General features: G+C 42.0%; 1 protein-coding gene and 1 non-coding gene across 2 annotated transcripts in view; both read right to left on the bottom strand.

The window, feature by feature from the left end:
* Positions 1-504: 504 nt before the first annotated feature.
* The window catches only part of LOC135572869 (nucleosome assembly protein 1-like 1), a 35283-nt gene continuing 21553 nt past the window's right edge, over positions 505-14234 (bottom strand). The window contains exons 8-10 of the mRNA XM_065021411.1: positions 4805-4837; positions 4406-4447; positions 505-2257 (exon numbers count right to left, since the gene is read on the bottom strand). Coding sequence (XP_064877483.1) covers positions 2219-2257; positions 4406-4447; positions 4805-4837 — 114 coding nt within the window. The 3' untranslated portion in view covers positions 505-2218. The remainder of the gene's footprint in view (positions 2258-4405; positions 4448-4804; positions 4838-14234) is intronic.
* Positions 5871-6000, bottom strand: LOC135573051 (small nucleolar RNA SNORA14). The gene has a single exon (XR_010464620.1). It is a non-coding gene; the product is annotated as a small nucleolar RNA SNORA14 (small nucleolar RNA).

Raw genomic sequence — 14234 nt, 5'->3', positions numbered from 1 at the left:
TTTCAATTTACTGATTTCCTATGAACTCTGTAGAATTGTTGCTTTTCTATTTTTGTTCAATATACAGAGTATATGAAACATTAACACCTGCTCTTTCCATGACAGACTGACCAGATAAAAGCTATGATCCCTTATTGATGTCACTTAAATCAGTGTAGATTAAGGGGGGGACACGGGTAAAAAGATTAAGCCTTGAGACATTGTGTGAATGTGTAAGACAAAATATTTAACTGCCTTTCAACGGGCTATGGTAGTAGGTGCACTAGTTTGAGTGTCAACTGCAACGCTGCTGGGTTCTTCACTCAGTTTCCAGTGTACCAACGGTCAAATTTTAATAGATTTAATAGAGAACTTGTAAGCATCAGTCCACTACACCTACTGTAGTCTGTACATATGACAAATGAACTGGTCACCTCAATGAGCTACACAAATGTTAGAGCTCAGTGTTTAAATATCAAGCAGCTCATGTTGGAGACACTGCAGACACAAGGAACAAACGCAAAACACGTTTAACCAATTTATTCATGAATATACATACAGTTATTGAGTACATTTAGTATTTGTAGCATAGCATTTAGCTTTGACAACAGCTGCTCAAGGAGTCAGAATCCAGTCGTCCCTAGAACAGTCCAGACGTAATCTACTGACTGCAGCAGTACTCTAGAGCTCCACTAGAGGCAGCAGCGAGTGCACCACCACCCAACATACACCGACATGACTGTTTCCACTAAAGGAAAAGGTGGGTGGGTTTAAGCTACTTCCTTTTATTTCCATTCCCTGACTAAGTATTGCTCTTATATGCTTCAGTGTGACCTGCTGGGTGGGGTTGGCTACAGAGGGCAGTCAGACAGGACTTCTACCAGAACTCTTTGCCACCTTTCCTTCACAGTGATAAATTAGCCATATGCTCAGGGACCAGACCGGCACGAGCTTAACCTCGAGAGTTACAAGGCTCAAAAGCCACAACCACATGCCAACATAAGCCTGAATTTGGTCGTTTTCTTCCTCCGAAGGGAACCCGTTGCGAACCTATTGCTATCAGAGTACATAAGTCAAGTGGGATTCCCAAATTAAAGAGTAATGCACTTGGGAGAATCATGTATTACAGGGAAATGTTTCATGGCGCAGGATAAAGCCCATGGGGCATCGTCAGGGCGCTGTATGACACGGCCACCTCCAAAGTACTGCTCACTTCGCTTTGCACAAGGGCTACTGGACCGACAGCCAACCACAGAGGACACCACTGATACATGACTAAGTAGTACAAAGTGCTATAGAAAAAGACAAGTAAACTGTAGGCCTAACAAGAGCCTGAAGCATATTGGGCATGGGGTGCCCCCTGCTGGCGAAACCTTGGAACTGTCCCTCATCAAATCATCTGGAATGTTGAGTGACTGGACAAGACCAAGCTGCGTGTTGGAGGAAAAACATTCCCTTAACGCAAATTAAAATTCAGAAAGAACAGTAAGTATTTTATAGAAACCAATAAGTTGCAGACTCGGCTCATTAAATTTAGCAGCTAACACATGGTTCTGTTTCTTTAACAAATCAGACCATGTAGTCGAGGTAATATTCATCCCAAGAGAGCATTCAAAACATCCAATGCCTGTCAGTCTGCAAACTGGAATGTTTTAAATTGACAACTTGATTCAGCCCAAACAAGTGGCCAATAACCACTTTCCCTGCTCTAAATGGCATGCTTGAGTGACCGAATGTGCACAGCGATTCAAAGCTTTTCATTAGCCATGACTAAATGCAGTGTTTTGCTCTGACCGTGCTCGAGGCCCAGCCCACTAATACAATGACAACGAATTCCAACTCACAACCTGAACTGACCGGTAACTTTGGTAGCGCGAGGGAAAAGGAATAGGTTGGCTTTCTCATCACCTGCCTCAATGCAGTCTAACCACAGCTGTTGTCCAAGAGCAATACAACAAAAACTTCACAAGAACCCAAACTAGTTTAGCAGTGAGAGAAACAAGATCATGCTTTCAGGGAGTTTGTGGCATTCTAACTATTTGTACAGGGGGGGGGGTCTAGTAAAATACTATGCATATCGAGCCACTGCTCACATTATATTAGGAGGTTTTTGTAACAAAAATCTTGAAACCCTTTATTTTTTATTTCTACCAAGAAAAATACAAAACATTATAAGGCGTAAGTAAGTGTTTTATTTGAGAAGCTGTTACAGTGCAGTTGATCCTCAAAGCCACAGCCTTCACTGCTGCTTGCACTCAGCTGGGGGATTTGCATCCTTCTGCAAGAGACCAAAAGAGAGGACGTTAGAGCTGAACTGAGATCCGAACATAACACACTAATCACCCTCACACACACACACGTTTATGCTTCAGACATTTTTCTACGTCCATTTGAGACAAACATTGACAGGGTATAGGGCAATGTCATCCTGGAACTTAGGCTAGAGATTCCTGAACAGTGACCCAATAACAATCCATACTAGTATGTTCTTAAAGTATGCCACTGGAGAAAAGGCAATGTGCGTTGGTATCAGACCAGTGTTGGGGGGGTACTACCCATACCACCCAAATTCAAGGTCCAAGACACCAATGGAGATGGGAATGTGGAGGTGAATATTCAACATTTAAATATTAAACTTTAAAATGTATAATAACTACTTTGAGAGCCTTCACTACTGCTGCATAGAACCTCCATAGTGTAGATGCACTAACCCGTAGTGCTCATAACAGTGATAGGGGGGGGGGGATGCACCACTGATGTCCTACAGACGCCTTTCTTTCACAGGGGAGGACAACTAATGAAGTCTATTGGCAGCAATGCAGGGAGAGGGCCATAAACAGACCTACAGGGGTCAACAGCTCTCCAGGACAGAGGGGTGAAGCTGAACTTCAACTCTAGTCAAACTTTCACTTAGTCGTGCATCGATGTCAGTGGGAGACCAAGTGAAAATACAACTGAAGTAGAAGTTTGGATTCACCCCACGCAGACAATTCAGGCATGTCCAATGGGAGAAAGACAATTAACAAGCATCCTTCCAGATGTAGACTACAGTCTCTGGAGGACGAAAGTGAAGAATGAGAGAATGAACAGAGCGATGGCTTAAGACTCAAAAACATAAAAATCCACAAAACAGGTGTGGCAAACGATCTATTCTTCTCCAAACAAATGTAAATATTGGTGTCACAAAATATTTTGTACAAAGACAAATAGGGTCAAATTGGAGGAAAGTTTAACTAGCTTCAACATACAGAAGAGAACTCAAACGCATCACCCACTACAGTTAAAGGGAAAAAGAAAAAAGCCACTATGTTAGTTGTAAGTGCAGGTGGAAGGGGGGGTGCAAGGAGATTGAGGAATGGAGGTGTCAAAATGAAAAGGTGCAGGAGGGAGGCGGGGTGCGGTAAGCTGACAATTCACAAGCTGTACCTACCAGGAGAGGGTTATTTTCTACAGACATCACTTAAACCTAGTGAGGAAACATTTAAAGAGTATAGCTGACAAAAGGTGCCAAGTGATTGGAGATGAACATTAATGAATTAAAGGCAAAAAATAGGCAGAATACAGAATTCAAGAGGCTTTATACAGCAAAGAGAAGTACTGTTCCCATTCACCCAAACAAAATCAAATAAAGCTTTGGCATGCAGAGCTATGAAACTAAAAGTCAAAACCTGAATAGATTTAGTATCCGATTCCAATTTCCATGCAGTCTCAGTTTAGCAAGGATGTAGAAACATGCTTTCAAGGCATTCCATTGAAAAGAAAACGTGGGAAAACACATTCCCCATGACCAGACGCTCACAAAAGGGTATTTGATTAAGTTCTTGAAGTGATATTTTGAGACCATTTCGAAATACCACTCTTTACTATCACTCTCATTCTAGAAGTTTCCAGGACACAGAATGAGACGAGTCCTGGACTAACGCCTCGATCACACCGATAGAGTCATTGAGCAAAATGTTAAGCAGCATCATTTTGATGTGTAACAAAAGTTCAACATTCACCTTCTGCTACCAGTTCTGTCAAGCCATCTAACATACATTCCACAAATCCAACGTATCCAACACACAGAAAGCACTGCAACAGTGCTGCAAGGCCAATGCAGCGTGCCACTGGAAATAAAATGTACTTTGGTGTACCAAAACACAAATGTAGACTGCGTTATAGTCCAGGACAAGGCTTAATGTGTGTCTGGAAATCCAGCCCTTACACTAGAGGCAAGGGGACAGGGAAACGGTTCCGAAGGCTGTGTGTTCTGAGGCGACATGGGATGCAGTAGTATATAGACAGAAAAATCCATCATGGCGGCTGGTGTTCATGATGCATTTGGAGTAGCGGTACACATTCAATTCTGTATGTTGAAATCTGATACTTCTGATCATTGGTCTCACATTATGTCATGACATCAACAGTAAGCTCTCCTACCCACCTTGAGGTCATAGTCAGGGTCATTCTCCTCCTCCTCACCCTCCTAGGAGAACAAGAGGAAACGGTTAAACACTGAGACAGAAAAACTAGCTAAGGTCAATAACAGGAGTGGGTTAGTGAGGACCATGGCTAAGGTCAATAACAGGAGTGGGTTAGTGAGGACCATGGCTAAGGACAATAACAGGAGTGGGTTAGTGAGGACCATGGCTAAGGTCAATAACAGGAGTGGCTTAGTGAGGACCATGGCTAAGGTCAATAACAGGAGTGGCTTAGTGAGGACCATGGCTAAGGTCAATAACAGGAGTGGCTTAGTGAGGACCATGGCTAAGGTCAATAACAGTGAGGACCAGGTGAAGAGACCTTAGCCATGGTGAAGAGACCTAGCTAGCTAAGGCCTTACCTCGTCATCAGCCTCCTCTCCCTCCTCATCGTACTGCAACAAGAGGGGACACCAGTGTTAGGGGAACACATGTGAAGGCCAGTGGCTTGGTTCAGAGGTCTAGGACAGGGATGAGGACATTACACACAGGCTGTGGTGGGTACTCACATCATCATCGTCGTCATCCTCGATGGCCTCCCCCGTGAAGTACAGCACAGCCCTGGGGACGATATGCTCGCAGATTAATTGGCCGACCTCAAAGTCAGCGGCGAGGATAGCCTCTGTGTCCTCGTCCTGGAGGGGCAAGAGTCACCGGCACGTCAGTCAGAGCTATGAGACTCACCATTCGGCCACACCAACTTTATTCGAAAGACCACACTGCACCAGTGGTTGAATTGGAACACAGCCAAAATGTTCTACTGCTCGAGTTCCGGCAAAATTATATTGCATAAAGAGAAATACTGAGTTACGGCAACAAAAATAAATACCTGACCTCACTTCAGTCCACTTCAAGCACTGCAGTAGACTACGGAAAGCATTTACTTACCATATCTCCACTTTCAGGGACATCAGGCGGGTTGAAGAAGTTGAAGAAAGAGTCGTCGAGGACTGTCTTGGTGACCGTCCTGACTGTGCCACGCCCCTTGTGCCTCTGCTTCATCTTGATCGTCTGCAGGGTGATGTTCTTGCCCTTCATCCAGTCGATCGTACAACTGTGGGGCGAGAGCGGTGGACACCAGGGTTACCAGGAGACCAGACGCAGGACTAAACACGCCAACCAATGACTACAGTGTAGATGTTGCTTTGAGCCCTAAAGGTTAAGATTAGCCAAAGGTTTTAATAGAACCCCGTCAACATGCTGCACTGTTAGAAAGGACCACTTCTTTTGACAAACCGGGTCATTCCTCACCCATGTCTTGGTGTTAAAAAAGAAGGCAGTCTGTTGTAACTGACCAAACAAGCAGACAACAGAAGCATAAACCGGAGTATCATATATTAATTTAAAAGGAGAGAATTTTTAATAAACTCCATCTACTGACATGACCCTTACACTCCTCATGAAACAAACAGCATTAGTGCCTGCAATGACTGTCCCAGAGCTGAAATAACCAAGAGACACGGACAAGACTCTCAGCTTTGGATCTCTAGTTTGATCTAGCATCCTTCCTTGTCCCAGAGGCTACGATGAGCAACTAGGGGGTTTACTAAGGATGCGCCATAGGATTAAGAATCCTAATGGAATAGGATCTCTATGGGACGACAAGGAGCAGTTTGACAGAGCGTCTTACCCTGTGCAGCCCATGATCTCAGGCCCATCGAAGGGGTGGTTCTCATCAGGCTCAGACCTCATCGTGTAGGTTTTTGTCAACAAAGTGTTTGTGAAGAACTCATTGGGCTTAAAGTTGAATTCTAAAGAAAAGCTCTGGAGAAAAAGAGCAAGAAATAGTTGAATATTGGGAACAGTGGGAATACCCAAGATTCATTGGCTTTCAATACCTCGATAGAACAGTAGAGAATTGCATCAGCAGAGCAGTGCGGTGCACAGACCTACCTTGGGCTGGCCAGGGTCAAAGAATTTGACTTTGATATCTTGTAATTGCTTGAGGATGGGTTCATCATGTTCCTGTAAAACATGAACAGCAGCTTGAACATTGGTATGGTATCTAGACAGAAACACCTTATCGTTGTACTGGTCGCTCTGATAAGAGCGCAATTAAAATCAGTGTTTCCCAATCCCCCCCCCCAAAACATCACCTTCTTGCTGTAGCCCGGGACAAAGTCACCTGCTTCAACTCATTGAGGGCTTGTCCAGGACTACAAGTGTGCTGTATGTATACACCATCTATTTTTAGGGGTGAAATTGCCTCATCAAGCCTGCAGGTGGTGATGAAGCCTCATCTTTAGGGAGCAGCAGCAGCTGACCTACTTTCCTCTACTGCTCTCTAGTCTCTTTTCCTGCTGACAGTCCTCCACTCCCTCCAACACTCTGCCCGCCTACCTGCACGATGTCGCTAAGCAAGTCAACGTTCTTGAAAACCGTTAGCCAGAACTCGGGAACGCCTTTGGGGTCCTCCTTCTCCTCATCCTTCTTCTCCTCTTCCACCTTGGCCTTCTCCTTCATCTCCTCCTGGAAAAAACAGGCAGGAGGAAGATCAACAAAAAAGGGGATTTAATGCACCATTTCACAGATGCCTATAAACAGAAAAGATACGAGTCCCTGGTTAAAACCTCTAAATAGTCTATATATAATGCACATCTAGCACATCCACCATTACTGGAACCAAAACAGTCAGAACCCAATAAGTCAATCATGGGTACACCCTCCTGGTCCTGTCATCATGACCAGACAGTAGATGTCTCCAGGTTAGATTAATAAGACCTGCTGAGGCACCAGACAGTAGAGGTCCCCAGGTTAGATTAATAAGACCTGCTGAGGCACCAGACAGTAGAGGTCCCCAGGTTAGATTAATAAGACCTGCTGAGGCACCAGACAGTAGAGGTCCCCAGGTTAGATTAATAAGACCTGCTGAGGCACCAGACAGTAGAGGTCCCCAGGTTAGATTAATAAGACCTGCTGAGGCACCAGACAGTAGAGGTCCCCAGGTTAGATTAATAAGACCTGCTGAGGCACCAGACAGTAGAGGTCCCCAGGTTAGATTAATAAGACCTGCTGAGGCACCACACAGTAGAGGTCCCCAGGTTAGATTAATAAGACCTGCTGAGGCACCAGACAGTAGAGGTCCCCAGGTTAGATTAATAAGACCTGCTGAGGCACCAGACAGTAGAGGTCCCCAGGTTAGATTAATAAGACCTGCTGAGGCACCAGACAGTAGAGGTCCCCAGGTTAGATTAATAAGACCTGCTGAGGCACCAGACAGTAGAGGTCCCCAGGTTAGATTAATAAGACCTGCTGAGGCACCAGACAGTAGAGGTCCCCAGGTTAGCACCAGACAGTAGAAGTCCCCAGGTTAGATAAGACATGCAGGCATGGAGTCACCTGTACCTGCTTACTTACTGTCAACTCTTCCTCCTCATCAGCCTTCCACTCACACTCCTCCTCTGTGGGCTCATAGGCTGCTTTAACTATGTCACTTCGCTGGAGGGAGAGAGGGGGAGGAAAACAGTCAGTCCCTGTAAAGCCAACAGCCAGGAGGCCAGAGCAAAACATTTAACAAAAAGCCCAGAACAGTCATGTGTTTAAACCAAGATAATGGACTAGGGGCTGAGGTGCCAAGCCAGCGCATTATTTACGCAAGACAGCAGTTTGGTCACACCGTCTGCATGTGTGAGCATCCCAGTTTGACCCCACCCCCATTTTCTCAGCTCCATCTGCATCCCTGGAACAGGCTGCAGCTCTTTAGTCAGAGGATTCTGCTAAATCCCAGTCCGCTCCAAAGACTGCCTTGGAACAGTGGGTTAACTGTCTTGTTCAGGGGCAGAACCACCAGCTGGGCAAATATTGGAACCCTCAAATAATATTACAGACCAAAATAAGAGAACCGTTAGCTAGCTATGTGGCTATCGAAATTAGCCAGCCAACTACAAACATGTCAAAAGTCAGGTGAAAAGACGGAGACATACGCAGTCCCATTTTAGTGTTGTTGGATCCTGTATTTTACATTATAGCCATTAGATATATATGATGTTGGTTGTGTGAGGTGTCTGCATTTGTACACTGGAGCATCATTATGAGATTAAACAACTGCTTGCTCCTTGCCTGATTGTGTGTGACAAGAACTGAGTAACATGGTGTGACCTGCATGTTGCAAAACGGTAGATAACAGCCCAGCAGATGCTTTGTCCTTGTGTTTGTATGTAACAATATTGAGCACATGGTGTGACTTGCTGTATCTTACAAAGTTGTGATAGGGAGGGTGGTCATCACGAGGTTTAACTGAGATGGAAAAATACTGAACAACACAATAGCAGGAACTGAGCAACTGTTCTATCTAGGCTGAGATAACAGAACAGTTAGGATCTATACATCGACGGAGGGAGGACTCCAAGGACCCGCCTGCAATAGGCTGGGCAAGTTTAAACCACGCCCAGCTTCTACTGTGATAGGCCAACAGACGTGTTGGAACTGTATCACAGTATAAAGAATACCGTTTTACATACGTCTAGTCAGTTCCCTGTTCTAGTATAAAATCGGTGACTCATTGTTATATTTATCCTGATACCAGATTTGAATTTACGCAACCCTAACAGTGTGTAGCCTGCTAGTTAGCGGTATAGCTCGAACAGTGATCAGACAAAAACTTGTACCCACCACATCTCCCTCCCATCACTTAACTACCCTCCATAAGACTAGTCAATAAATAAGGTCAAGTCTAAATTAAAAAGACACGACATCCGATAAAACCAATAACTGAATGATGCAAATTCTGATGATTTGTCACGAACGTTATGGCGTTTGTATTTACAATACAACGTCTCGAAAGGGCGGACATTAGCCATTTTCGTCATCGTGCATGTAACGTTGGCTAGCTAACGCATCATGGTGGAGCCTCTAGTCCCTCAAATGCTGCTACTAGCCATCCGACTTAGTTAGCTGGCAAGCTACCGTCCTATTCTTCCAGACTACATCCACGCAAATATTTAGTTCAAGACGATAAGAACAACCCCACATTCGTACCCATCTAGGAGTACAATATATATATATATATGCGCCACTTTGTTGTATTGCTAAAGACCAAGCTAAAGTGATTTCAAGTCATTCTCTTACCTTTAGCTGGCGGCTTGACTAGGTGAATCTACGCAGTGAAGCGGTCCCAAAGCAAAAGAGTAAAAGAGAGAACCATCCCGCCGCTTGCGCTCATATACATCTTGCGTCATCACGTAACCAGGGTAACGTTAAGCCTATGGGAGGGGCCGGTCAAGATACTAAAATACTAAACACTTTACAACGCCTGTTGCGCAATACAGCATAACAGATGGTTGTGCCTTCAATAGTTATTACTCAATAATTGTTTTGAGTGTTTTAGCTCCAACAACAGATATTGTATATGAATATTTCTGACTATTGCACCCATAGAGATCCTATAATTCATGAATTATATCATCTCTTTTTTTTTCTTTTTTTTTTTTTTTTTTATTAACAACAAATCAATACATAAAGCACATGAGGGAACACAAGCATACATAGATTACAAACAATGGACAATCGAGCTAGGGGGTACAATTTCACATTACAATTACACAAGGACCTTAAGGGACATGCATATACTTACAATTCTAACAGCTTTTTTGTTAGTAGAGCATTTAACCGTCTTAAAATACAGTTCAATTTCTTTTTGTAGGATACGAAAATGTGGTTTTCTGTTTGTAAATTTACATTTGTGTATATGAAATTTGGCCAAAAGAATAATGAAATTAATTACATAAAAATGATTCCGCTTATTTCTATTGTATGTAAAGAATCCAAACAGTACATCTCTCCACAATAGTGTAAAATCTTCATAAATGTGTTCAATTATAAACCTACTGATGTCTTGCCACAGTTTTCTTACATGCATACAATGCCAAAAAAGATGCACAACTGTTTCTGGGTGGTCATTACAAAAGGAGCAATTTGAGTTGATGTTTTCCTTAAACTTCTTCATATAGTGGTTGGCAGGATAGTATTTATGAATAATTTTAAAGGAAACTTCCTTAATTTTGTTAACAAGTAGGTATGTTTGTGGCAACATCCAAACTTTTTTCCAACAGATATTATCAATAAATCCATTCCAGTAAGGCATGACATAAGGTATAGATACAACATCCTGCTGAAACAAGGATCGTATCGCTCTGTTGTTGAATGGACCAAAAGAGAAACAAATCTTTCCTACTGATGAGTCAACAGGGTCAATAGAAGGTAGGCTCTGAGGGTCAGGTCTTGACATGTTCCTGAATAACATAGCAACACCTGAGGGGAATTATATCATCTCTATGGTTGTACCTGACTGTAGTTGTTGTCAAGTGATCCAGCTTCCTTATGTTTAAGAAGAGGATCATAGCTCTTTAGTATTAATAGAATGATCCCTTGGAGCATACACTTTACTCTGACATTTATGTTTTATGTTGTGCACAGTTGGTAGCATCATGACTCATGATCATGATAAAAACTGCCATGGCCCCAAGACAAGGGGCTCCTGATGTGGATATTCACTTTCAGTGAATGCCATTGATGCCAATACCCACGGCAGGTAGCCTAGCGGTTAGAGCGTTGGGACAGTGACTGAAAGGTCACTAGTGGAGCAAACAAGGGGGGGGAGGGGAATCAATCGGTGCCCTTGTGCAAGACATTTATCCCTGATGGCTGGCTGTGACACCATTATCCGAGGGTGTCTCAGGGGGCGTTTGAATTTGAAAAATAAAACACATTTCCTGAAACAGGACAAAAATAAGCACCGACCAAATAATTTATTTGTATGATACAAATCATTACTGGTGCCCATTAATCAATTGTAGAGAATCAGAGAAGTGTTGGAGACTTGCCTAGTTAAATAAAGGTTAAATAAAAGTAAATAAATACCAGGACCCCTTCAGTGTTTAATAAGTCTATTTATTATTTCAAAGTGACAAAGTAGAGCTTTATTCAAGTGTATTGTATATCATGTTATTGAGTTAAGTAAATTTGATCTTTACAATTCCTGGGTAGTGTTCATTACGGTATACAACAGAAAATGTTTCAAACTGTTTTGACACGGAAAACGGAAATCAGAGTTTCCTATTGAACAAGTCCAGGTTGTCCCTCCCTGTTTCAGTCCATTAAGTTGAGAACATTTTATCTTTAAAACTCATGGGTAGTGTTCATTAGTGCATGCAACGAAAAACGTTTCAAAATGTTTTGACACATTAAAAAAACAGAAATCGTGTGACACTTCTGGTATGCTATTTACCACATTGTCTCAGCAGATAGTCTTCATAGACAACCTCCATAATTTGCAAATAAATTACTAAAAATCCTACAATGTGATTTTCTGGATATTTCTTTCTCATTTTGTCTGTCATAGTTGAAGTGTACCTATGATGAAAATTACAGGCCTCTCTCATCTTTTTAAGTGGGAGAACGTGCACAATTGGTGGCTGACTAAATACTTTTTTGCCCCACTGTATATATATATAAAAGACCCAGAAGCACAGTGGCTAGGAACAACTCCCTCAAGGAAGAAATCTTCATGGGAGCATGATCATTGCAGCCCACTGATCAATGGCTAATTGTAATTAATTGGCTGAAACTTTCCATCACCTGCATGACACAGAGTCAACTGTGTCAGAATAATTAGTTAACATTCAGGTCAATCTTCCATATAGGATGCAGTAGTTGTAGTAAAACTCACCTATATCCTCCTTTGGTCTCACCTTATTGTCCAATAGTTACTTTCTATCATTACAGCTCTAAAGCACTAAGGCACCTGGAATTTGTAAAGAAATTCAAGACACGTATACAATAATGCACATTACCCATCTGTACAACAATGCACAACACCCATCTGTACATCAATGCACAAGACCCATCTGTACAATAATGCACATTACCGATCTGTACAACAATGCACAATACCCATCTGTACAATAATACACATTACCCATCTGTACATTAATGCACAATACCCATCTGTACATTAATGCACATTACCCATCTGTACAATAATACACAATAACCCATCTGTACAATAATGCACAATACCCATCTGTACAATAATACACATTACCCATCTGTACATTAATGCACAATACCCATCTGTACATTAATGCACATTACCCATCTGTACAATAATACACATTACCCATCTGTACAATTAATGACCCATCTGTACAATAATACACATACCCATCTGTACATTACAATTACCCATCTGTACAATAATGCACATACCCATCTGTACAATAATACACATTACCCATCTGTATAACACCCATTACCCATCTGTACCCATCTGTACAATAATGCACATTACCCATCTGTACAATAACCCTTACCCATACATTAAATAATGCACATACCCATCTGTACAATAATGCACATTACCCATCTGTACAATAATGCACCATAGCCATCTGTACAATAATACACATGACCCATATGTACATTAATGCACATTACCCATCTGTACATTAATGCACATTACCCATCTGTACAATATAACACATTACCCATCTGTACAATAATGCACATTACCCATCTGTACAATGATACACATACCCATCTGTACATTAATGCACAAGACCCATCTGTACATTAATGCACAATACCCATCTGTACAATATAACACATTACCCATCTGTACAATAATGCACAATACCCATCTGTACAATAATACACATTACCCATCTGTACATTAATGCACATTACCCATCTGTACAATAATGCACAATACCCATCTGTACAATAATACACATTACCAATCTGTACAATAATACACAACACCCATCTGTACATTAATGCACATTACCCATCTGTACAATAATACACATTACCCATCTGTACATTAATGCACAATACCCATCTGTACATTAATTAATGCACATTACCCATCTGTACAATATAACACATTACCCATCTGTACAATAATGCACAATACCCATCTGTACAATAATGCACAATAGCCATCTGTACAATAATACACATTACCCATCTGTACATTAATGCACATTACCCATCTGTACATTAATGCACATTGCCCATCTGTACAATAATACACAAACCCATCTGTACAATAATGCACAATACCCATCTGTACAATGATACACATAACCCATCTGTACATTAATGCACATTACCCATCTGTACATTAATGCACCATACCCATCTGTACAATATAACACAATACCCATCTGTACAATAATGCACATTACCGATCTGTACAATAATACACATTACCCATCTGTACATTAATGCACATTACCCATCTGTACAATAATACACAGCTTGAAGACTCACTACCTCTCTCACTACTGTAAGTGGCTCTGGATAAGAGCGTCTGCTAAATGACTGGAGTAAATGTCATGTATTGATTACTGTACATATGGTATAATGGTATGTTAATGATAAATAATAGTGTAGCAACCAGAATATGTCATCCTAAACTTCCTGCTAATATGTCATTTTAATTAGCTTCTCTCCATTATATAACTGTGAGAGTTCCTGTATGGTTGAAATTCGCTTAGCAAAGTCCTTTCCTGTTTCAACACCTGTATCACCATCCACACAAAGAGAAAAGATAACGAACAAAACCCCTGAAGGTGATCTATCCCTCAGCCTCTCTAGCCACAGAGAGAGGGATAAAGAGAGAGAGATAAAGAGAGTTGCTAATCTACAGTATCTACCTTCCTTCCACCTACGCAGAGCATTTCAAAGAGCAGGGAGAAAACAAAGTCATGAACAATCTGGGTTCCATTCACTGGACTGATGAGCAGGTGTATTGTCATAACGAGCACAAGGAAATTCACAGGACAGAAATTC

The sequence above is a fragment of the Oncorhynchus nerka genome, linkage group LG8 (assembly GCF_034236695.1).
Source record: "Oncorhynchus nerka isolate Pitt River linkage group LG8, Oner_Uvic_2.0, whole genome shotgun sequence".
NCBI classification, from domain to species: Eukaryota; Metazoa; Chordata; class Actinopteri; order Salmoniformes; family Salmonidae; genus Oncorhynchus; species Oncorhynchus nerka.
Note: the sequence above shows the minus strand (reverse complement) of the source record. Positions and strands in the feature narration are given on the sequence as shown.